Genomic DNA, 10,511 nt, shown 5'->3' with positions numbered 1-10,511 from the left:
AGGGAATATAAAGTGACTACGAAGTTAATACATACCCTGACTGAATCCATCACAAATTCCAATAAGGACGATTCATAATACAGAAAACAAAATACACTTATACGGAGGCTACACAGGCATTCATTATGTACCACGTGGATTTGAGTTGCCACCGCAAGCCAGGCATTGGGCATACCAAGATCTTAAGGCATAAGATCCTTCGTCCTCTAGCAGCCTGACCGACAGCCAATGAAACACCTCGTGGCAAGGGCAACAGCACACGTGTGCTCAGTCCTCACTGACACACAGGGTGAGACTGGAGAGGACTGTGATAGCAACTACAAGATACAAGCCCTGAGATGGACTCAGGGGCCTGCAAACACATGAGATGAAGCAAATCCAGTTTTTTCCCAAAGTCTTGATATTAAAAAAAAAATGACACTTTCCAAAGATAAAGATGCAATGCAGGGAATGACATCCATGAAGTATATTCCAATCAGCTCAGTTGGTTGAGGAGCAGAGCATAATTTATACCAAGGAGTAAACATTTTATTTTTATCTAAAAAAGGATGAAGGGAGGCAAATTACTAAGGGAAATTCTATGTTAAGTGACTTGCATTATTATTTTTCTAGGAAAAGAGAATGTAGCGACTATTACCAAGGTTACAAGACACCATTAATGATTGTAATTTGTTTTCTCTAGCGTAAGAGAATCATCCTTAGAACACACTGATCCTACAAGCTACAGTATGGACAACAACTAACAGGTAGCCAAAGAACTCTATCACCATTCAATTGCAACAGGTTTATCCCAAGCGCGTACAGTTGGTATCCTGTTTCCCACTCAGGATAATACGATTGTCCAGTCACTTTCTTCTCTTCCATACTACAATAAAGAGAACAAGAAAGCACATGTCAGTCAGTACAGAAGGTAACACCACAGAAAGAGTGCAGACACAAACTTGTTAACAGCCAAGGTTGAATGAAAGCTTCAATTCCGTTCTCAACAGGAAATGCATATTCACACTGAAAATGACATTAGACTGCTTGCTAAGATTATGTGCAGAATCTGTTTTTATCGGTTCAAAAATGAGACTAGAGGCTTAACACAAATGAAGGAGAAAATATACATAGGGGACCCGAAGCAGTAGCCTAGTGGCTAAAGTTGTCACTTGATGCACCAGGATCCCATATGGGCACCAGTTCCTGTCCCAGCTGCTCCACTTCGTATTCAGCTCCATACTTATGGCCTGGGAAAGCAGTAGAGGACGGCCCAACACCTTGGCATCTGTACTCATGTGAGAGACCAGGAGGAGGCTCCATGGTCCTGGCCTCAGCTCCAGCCATTGTGGCCACTTGGAGAGTGAACAAATGGATGGCAGATCTATCTGTCTCTCCTTCTCTCCATGTATCTAATTTCCAATTAAAAAATACTTCGGGAGATTTTCCACATGAACTACCTAGAAAAAAATCACACATTTTATAATTATGGCAGAAACTTAAGTGATGCCACAGATCCTAAAACACAGAGTACAAGGCTACTTCAAAAAACTTCAGGAGCGCACAAGTGGTTAGATTTCTATGAAGATTCCCAAACTCTACATCAGCGTGCGCCTGTTCAATACCATGCTCCAGCTTCCTGCTAAAGCACATGCAAGTTGCATTGAGTTCCTGCCACCCACTGGGGAGGCCTGCACTGATTCCCTCACTCCTGGCTTTGTCTGCTCCTTTTCCAGCAGCTGCAGGCCTTTGGTAAGTGAACCAGCAGCAATAATAAAAAAGCTTCTGAAAAATGTGTGTTATCCAAAAACTTGGCAAGCATTTCAAATTTCTGATGCCAAAATAATCTTTTTTTTTGTTATTCAAAATAATCTTTTAATTCCATTTTTCAACAAACTTTTAGAAGCACGTTTTCCCTCTATTCGCCAAATGAAACCACATAGTGGAAATTGGTCTTCGTTACTTTTCAATGAGTGATACAGGCTGGGAATTTGGCACAGCAGTTAAGATGTCTCCCGGGACAGCCGTATCCAGTGGTGAAGCACCTGGGCTTGAGTTCTGGATCTGCTCCCAACACCGGCTTACTGCTCGTGTGCACTCAGGACGGCAGCAGGTGAAGGCTTAGGAGGTATTTGGGTTGGAACAGTGTTACCCAGGTTAGGGACCCGAATTGGGTTTCAGGGTACTGCCTTTAATTGGGTCCACACTGTTCCATCAGGGGATGGAAGATTTGTTCTCCACTTTTCAAATGCATTTTTTAAATAAAAAAGTGATGCTCCAAGTGTGTTCTCCGGATCACGAGGGTCAGCATCAGCTGGAAACCTGTCAGAAATGCAAATTCGCAGGACTCGCATCAAAGCAGAAGCTCTGGATGGTTCCTGACAACCTGCATGTAGCAAGCACTTCTAGCTAATTGGGATGTGCACTAAGGAGTGTTTTTATGTCCACAGACACAAACAGTAAAGTTGACAAACTGTGGATATTAAAGAGACTTTGTTCTCCAAATCAAAGTTGCTTGTGTTACAGTAGCATCCCAATTTTTTAAATTCCTTCAAAGGTTATGCAACTATATCAATCAGAATTTGATCATTTGCATTAAGAAAGAATTTGCTTTAAAAAGCAGACCTAAGGGGGTGGTGTGTTAGGTTGCGACCTGCAATGCTGCCATCCCATACATGTGGCAACTTCAGCAATGGCTACACCACTGTGACCCAGTTCCCTGCTGATGTGCCTGGGAAAGCAGAGGAAGATGATCCAAGTGGCTGCACTTCTGCCACCAATATGGGAGACTGGATGGAGTTCGAGGCTCTCACACTCAACCAGACTCAGCCCCAGCCATTATAGCCACTGTGGGAGTGAACCAGAGGGCTCTTGCTGCCCCCACTCTCCTGCCCCTGCTGCACCTCTGTAACTCTGCCTCTCAAATAAACCTTTTTTAGAAAGCAAATTTGAATTTTAATATTTAAAACCAAATTAAATGACATGTAGATGTTGCGTGCCAGAAAGAGAAAGCTAGTTCTACAGCCACAGACTCACTCACTTAGAAAACACCTGTATTGAAATAACCTCTCACCTTTTGAGCCCTGACCCCCTGGCAAGGCCACTATGGCAAGAGCTAAAAGACTTACTACCTCAATCATCCTCACAGTACCCCTAGGTTATATGTGCCACTACCAATGCTGTCTTGTAAGCGAGAAATGGAACGTGAGGAAGATTAAATAACTTTAACAAGATTGCAGTTAGCCAAAGATGGAGCCCAGGTTCTGGCAGGGTCTCTCCCAAGTTCTAATTTCTGCACGGCAGCCTGCACTACATCACACATGCTTCCATAAGCCACCATGTGTGACATGGGAGAGCTCTCCCTACCCAAGCGTGGGGCAAGCAAATCCATCTCTGAGCTGGCCTGGAACACCCAGACTATTTCCCTGCTCTTAAGGACAGGCCGGCCCATCAATCCCAAGCTAACAGCAGATTCAATGAACATGAAACCTCACAGTTGCTGCATTAGCAAGATCATCAAAAACCACCTCCAACACAGGAATAACCCAAACGAACGAGGCTGTGGATTTTCATTCTTGAATGCAGAACAATCCCACTCCTCCTATCTGTTGTATATCCTGGGATCCCAGCAAAGGCTTCTATAGAAAATTCTGTGAGAACAAATTTTCGAAAAATTTAAAAATTGATTTATGAGCAAGACAGAAGCAACTCTCCTTCACAGCACGGTTCCTCAAATGTTGGCCCTGAGCAATGACTGCTTGAAACACAGCTTCCGTTTCACACAGAGGAACGCTGAGGCTCACCAGCCCACTGTCCTGTCTCAGAACAATGTTCTGTTTCCCCCAGCTCACTCTTCATGTACTTGCTGCTCTTAGGAATCTCAGTGAAGACAATCTATCAAACTGACCAAAACACTCGGGGTCAAAAATGGGTTTACCCACCGTCTTGGGGTTTGTACGAAAAGGGGAGTAAAAGAAGTATGAGGGATGCTGTGTGGGCTGCTTGCTTCCTCCACATCAGAAAGATTTGCTCATGGAGTGGAAATTCCCACTACTTGCTGCATGATGAACTATGACGGAAACACGGCTCATCCCGCCTGATTTGCCCGTACGATGTTAACCCAACTTCGGTTAAAGAACAACATGCGTGTTTTATTCCCCCTCTTTGCAATGCCCTCAGTTTACAAGATGTCAGATGTCAGTGTACTGCCCTTTCTGAAGATGTATGAGCTGTGATTCATAATTATCATCACTTCGTTGTTAATCTCACTGGTGAAATTAGCTTTCAATTAGCAGTTTGACACGCGATTACAATCAATTTGGCTAAGATGATTGTCACAGTTCCTATCGTTCCACGAATTGGCATAACATATACTAGGTTTTTTAGCACGCTCACCCAGCAATTTATGCTTTTATGTAAAACCATAGCACTCAGAGACATAGCCAAGAAATCAGATATTACAGATAATTTATATCTGTAGTACACCTAAGCACTTGGCAATCAGACAGTTAAAGTGGCTGATGGATAATTATAATTACTTTTTCAAAGAAAAATAACTGTGTAGAAATGCCAGATCTTATCAGACAGAATTTGCATTTTTCTGGGCCTAGCATGATAGCCTAGTGGCTAAAGTCCTCGCCTTGCACGTGCCGAGATCCCATATAGGCACTGGTTTGCATCCCAGCTGCTCCACTTCCCATCAAGCTCCCTGCTTGTGGCCTGGGAAAGCAGTTGAGGGTAGCTCAAAGCCTTGGGACCCTGCACCCATGCGGGAGACCTGGAAGAAGCTCCTGGCTCCTGGATTCGGATCGGCTCAGCTCTGACTGTTGCGACCACTTGGGAATAGATTATCTTTCCCTCTATAAATATGCCTTTCCAATACAAATACATAAATCTTTTAAAAATTGCATTTTTGTTTTCAGACAGGCACTGTGCCACAATAGGATAAATCTACATCCACGGCACCGGCATCCCATATGGGTACTGGTCTGCATCCCGCCTGCTCTCTTCTGATCCAGCTCTCTGCTTACGGCCTGAGAAAGCAGTGGAGGATGGCTTCAGCCCTTGGGCCCCTGTGTCCACATGGGAAACTAAGAGGCTCCTAGTCCCTGCCTTCAGATAAGTTCAGCTGTTGCAGCCCCTTAGGGAGCAAACCAGAAGATGGAAGATTTCTCTCCCTACTTTCCTTTCTTTCCTAAAACAGGCTTTCATATAAAAATGAATAAATCTTTTTTTTTTTAAAGTGTATATTTTCTTTTCTTTAAGAGGATGATCATACCCTGAATTGATATGTGTGTGCATGAATGATAGCTTTGATTCTGACTCTAGCCTAATTTTCTTTTAAGATTTATTTATTGGGGCCATTGCTGGGTATCTATCTCACTTGGGCACTGGTTGGAAAGCTGGCTGCTTCACTTTTGATCCAGCTCCCTGCTAATGTGCCTGAGAGAGCAGTGGAGGATGGCCCAAGTTCTTGGGCCCCTGGACCATGTGAATGACTTGGAGGAAGCTCCTGGCTTTTGGCTCAGGCCTGGCACAGCCCTGGTCACTGCAGTCATTTGGGGAGTGAATGAGTGGATGAAAGATTTTCACTCTATCACTGAAACTCTCCCTTTCAATAAATAAATAAATCTTTATAGAGCAAGCTGGAAACCAGCAACCTGAAAATCCATTTGGGTCTCCAATAAGGGTCCAAAAACTTGGGCCATCTATTGCTGCTTTCCCGGGCACGTTAGTAGGAAGCTGAATCTGAAATGGAGCAGTTAGGACTTGAACTGTCTCCCTAAGGGATACCAACATTATAGGCAGTGGTTAAACTCACTACAGCATAATGCTGGCCCCTGACTCTAGTATAATATAATTGGGCACATTGGTAAGCTGCAGGGGATGGCTCAAGTAGGTGGGTCTCTGCCATTGACATGCCCAAGGTTCCTGGCTCTTGGCTTTGACCTGGCCCTGTCTGCTCTGGTGTGGGCACTTGGGGAGTGAATCAGAATGGAATCTGCCTAACTATCTACAGATTTCAGATAAATAAAAATTAAACCTCCCCCACCCCTGCAAAACAGGTGTGGTAGAAGAAAACACAGCCACATGGCCTAAGAAGTCACTGCACTATTGTCAGTGTGGTTTCCAAACTGTGCAAGAATTTCTGCTCTATCAGAATCCATTTTTCTACTTGCTAGTAAATGCATCTGCTTGATGCCTCCCCCCTCATTCATTTCTTCATTCCTTCACTGCACGTGTACGGTGTGTGTCAGCCCTGTGCAAACGCTGTGTAACAAAAGTAGAGAAACACACCAATTCCACGTCTCAAACAGTACAAAAGAGGGACGCACGTAGCACTAACTACTAGGCAAAATCGAGGTCTTGGGTGATCATCTTTGGCATTACGGAAGTTGAGGGAAGCACCAACATTTCAGTGAGGTGTGTGGACAATAGGAATTGGGGTGTTACTCAAGAGATTTAAAAGGAGATGAATATGGATGAAAGTGCAGAGAAGATTTTATAAGCTCAGCAAATTATAAAAGGTGCAGCAAAGGCATGAGGGGTCCAGAGGGCAGAGCACACATGGAGAACAGAGGACCACAAACAGTGGGAGTCAGAGTGATGAAGGTCTTAACTGGAATAGCAAAAAGGAATAGCAGGAAAAGCCACGGAGAAAGCATGGCTAATATCTCCAAGGACATGTTTGGCTGAAGAGGAACACAGATGTGTTTTTTTCCTGTTGCTTACGAACAAGGCAAAAAGAAAAGCCACTTTCATGTGAAATGTGGCCCTCCCAGGAGGTACTGGGAGAATCATCTCAGAGCCACAGTGCTGTACGGCTAATTATCTACATGGAAGAACACTCGACCTTAGAGACTCTTATTCATGCACAGAAGCGGAGAAGTTAAAACGAAAGCCAAATCTTGTGGTTCAGGAGGAATTCTCCCCCGGGTCATACTGGTACAAGCCTTGCAGCGTGTTTGGTGGCTGCCATTGCCTTTCTTCTTCAATTTACTAGAACAACTTTGTAGCAAACTTCCACATTTCCACTCATGCCAAAAGAGATCAAATGTAAAACCTGACGCAATACCCTGCTTTTTCCGTAATAATTACCAAAATTAGTTCTCTTGGAAACAGACGACCTAGCCGCTTGGCAGACAGCACCGATTTGCCATGTTGTAAGGGCAATTTTAAGATTTTAGGTTCCTATGCACAGACATAAAATAATTGAAGAAGAAAGATGCGGTTTTCGATTATGAATGGATGGCAGGCCTTCGGTACTGAGCAATTTGTAGCCGATTTGGAACTTCTGGTTTGTGGTTCATTCAGAACCACTGTACTATCATCCGTGTCCTGTGACTGTATCTCTTCGTGTCTTTGTTGAGAATGGAGCTCTTTTTCTATTGTTAATTTTCAGAGTGCTACCATGATGCTTTAGTATCTTGGGTAAAATAAGCAATCATTAACTTCTTTTTTGCCACAAGCACCAAGTTCCCTTAAGATTGTATAAAGTTAGAAGAGAAAGTTATTTTTCCTGATATTGCACTGCATATGAGTGTTCATTACTTGTTTATTTTAAACTCCTTTTTATAGTCACAATCACGTTGAATTTGTGTTTTCCTTCTGCTATATCAGGGATTCAGATTCTTTTCTAACATTTTCATCCTTTTTTACAATACTATGCTAGTGGCAAATAGGGCAGTACAAAATTTGTTTTCAATACAGGGGCATTTCCAAAAGCTCGTGAAAAAAAATAGAAGTAAATAATAACTTTTTTTGGTAGAAATTTTTTAAATCCACAGCTCATACATGAACTAATTTTAGACTCCTTCATCCCTGCATTTGTTGAGTGAGTTAACAAAGAACATTTCCTTTAGTCACTTCCATTCTTTTGATATCCATACTACTACTTTTGAAAATGTGTTTCTAAGGACCTTGGTAATGGCTTACCATCTTAACTGAAAATCATATTTAGACTTCTCTTTACTCACACTCTTGGGATTATAATAATATGGAAAATAGCTATAGTATAATGATCAGCATAATGCATAGTTTAAATTATTGTTTTCATTTTAACTTTTCTTTGAAAAGCAGAAAGAGAAAGAAAGAAAGAAGGAAAGAAAGAAAGACAGACGGAAGGAGAGGGACAGAGAAACATAAGAGCAGAAAGAGCTCTTTTATCTGCTAGTTCATTTCTCAAATCCAGGCAGCAAGCATAGCTGGGCGAGCTGAAGCCAGAGTCAAGAGCCAGGTACTCCATTGTGTTCTTCCTTGCTGGGTGGTAGCGACTCAAGTACTTGAACCATCACCTGCTGCCTCTGAGCATCATCCTGGCAGGAAGCCGGACGGATGGACATCAGTGGGCCTTCAAAGGCAATGTGGGCATCCCAAGCAACAACACGAGCTGCTGTTTCAATTACCTGACCCCACTGCATGTATTTTGTCACTCTCAGAACAGTCACAGTTCTGTCATTGCCTCTGTGTGGTTCCCTCCATACATACCCAAAACCTGAAGACTGGATCTGCTCGGCTCCACTCAGATCTCCCCCAATGTCAACTATTAACTTGACTTTGATATTTCTTTCAGTACAGTTTTTGTTTTTTACCTTTCTATAATCAAATCAAACAAATTTAACCCTCTTATTGCAATATAATCTCTAGGAAGTAATCCTGAAATGTTGGATTGCTTGTCAAGGGCTCCACAGGTGTAATTTGTTCAAGAAAATTTTCCAAGATGGCTATGATTACATGGATTCAACTTTTTTTTCCCTCAATCTCTAACCAATTTTGGATAAAGTATTTCATAATCTAACAAATTATATTCTCTTCCTTCTATTTATGCTATTTATTTGCATAAAAATTAATGATTAAGTTCAACAGATGATTTTGTATAATTCTGAAAACTGTGAAAATACCCCTTAGAAATATTTAATAGCTTCCTCTTAAATTACTTTAATTGCTCCTGTATATGAAGACAGAAAACAACTCTTAAGTAAATGTTTTACTTCCTCAAATATTAAGAGCCCTTAATTCACCATTATAGAAATAATTTCATACAGAAAACCTTTGTTGAAGAATGGAAGAGAATTCGTTGTTTCAAAAACCGCAATTAAAATAGCTGAGTAAGCCTTTCAAAATTACTACTGTTACTACTATGCAAAGACTTGAATTACTGTTGTCAGAGGTCCACTGCTTTAAGTACATCTTACTGTTATGATTATCATCTGATATGATTTTATTTTATTTTATTTCTCAATATGAGACTCGGCTCCTTTCAGGAACTTCTTAGCAAATTACAATGGTGCCATCCATGCTCAACAAAACCCTGCAAGAATTTGTAAAATATTTCCAAGTTACAAAACAGTCTTGCATTTCATGTGCCTATTTAACCACCTAAAATTGTACTCCAGGCAGCTGCTCAGAAATAAACAACAAAGTAAAGTTAATATTATAAAAAGAAAAATAGATGAACATACTGTTGATCCAAAAATCATAACCCCAGAGATTTATCCTAAGTAAATAACCAAAAATGCATTGTTCACGATAATGGAAGAACCATCAACAGCATGACTCATGTAAAGCATAAAACAAAAACAAAACATTGTACATAAGTCTAGTGAATTTCATTAAACTTCAGACACAGGTTTTAAGAAAAATATTGACAAAGGCTTTTAAGCAAAAAAGCATATTAAGTGAAAAAAGAAAAAACTATAACATAATCCCACTTTGCTAGAAAAAAAGTATTTCAAAGTATATAAATGCTAACAAAATATGGAAGTTTAAGATCAAAGATTAGAAATAACTAAATCTCAGGTTTGAAATCATAGGTAATATAATTTTCTTACTGCGCCTTCTGCAACTTTTAACGTTTTTTGGGGGAGATAAAAATATGTTATCCAGTGTAATGGAATTTCTAAATGTCAACATTTATACTTCAGAATAAAACACACACACACAATGTTGCTAACCTTACTTTCCACTGATTCACTCTTCCCAAATGTCTGCCAAGTGCTGGGATATGGCCTGACCAAAGTCTGGAGTCACAAACTCAGCTCAGGAAGCCAGTTCCCTGAGCTGTGACCCTCACCTCCCTGCATGTGGTCTGTGGGAGCTTGCAGCTGGAGTCTGAGGCATGAACAGGGCCCAAAAGCCAGGCATCTTCAATACTATCTGAACTCCAAGGCTGACCATGACTCATAGAGTTATTTCTTATGATGGAAAGCCATTTGGTATTTAAACATGAATCCTCTTTCCCATTTCTGCTTTGATTGTGTCCACAAATACAATGAGGAACATCTTCTCATAGTGTGAAATGACTGATTTCAAGTTGCAATATTTAATCTCTTCTATCCATCAGAACATGAGCTGGTTCTGAACTCAGGCTGAACAGGTGAGATTTGAAAAGAAACACATTATGAGGCCAGCGCTGTAGTGTAGTGGGTAAAGCTACCACCTATGGTGCCAGCATCACAAATGGGCCCCCATGTGGACACCAGATTGAGATCTTCCTGCTCTATTTGAGAACCAGCTCCCTGCTAATGTGCCTG

General features: G+C 41.4%; 1 protein-coding gene across 1 annotated transcript in view; it reads right to left on the bottom strand.

Moving 5' to 3' along the window:
- Window positions 1-632: 632 nt before the first annotated feature.
- The window catches only part of BCAT1 (branched chain amino acid transaminase 1), a 48,851-nt gene continuing 38,972 nt past the window's right edge, over window positions 633-10,511 (bottom strand). The window contains exon 10 of the mRNA XM_058655828.1: window positions 633-865. Within this exon, the coding sequence (XP_058511811.1) occupies window positions 824-865 (42 nt within the window). The 3' untranslated portion in view covers window positions 633-823. The remainder of the gene's footprint in view (window positions 866-10,511) is intronic.

The sequence above is a fragment of the Ochotona princeps genome, chromosome 27 (assembly GCF_030435755.1).
Source record: "Ochotona princeps isolate mOchPri1 chromosome 27, mOchPri1.hap1, whole genome shotgun sequence".
Classification (NCBI taxonomy): domain Eukaryota; kingdom Metazoa; phylum Chordata; class Mammalia; order Lagomorpha; family Ochotonidae; genus Ochotona; species Ochotona princeps.
Note: the sequence above shows the minus strand (reverse complement) of the source record. Positions and strands in the feature narration are given on the sequence as shown.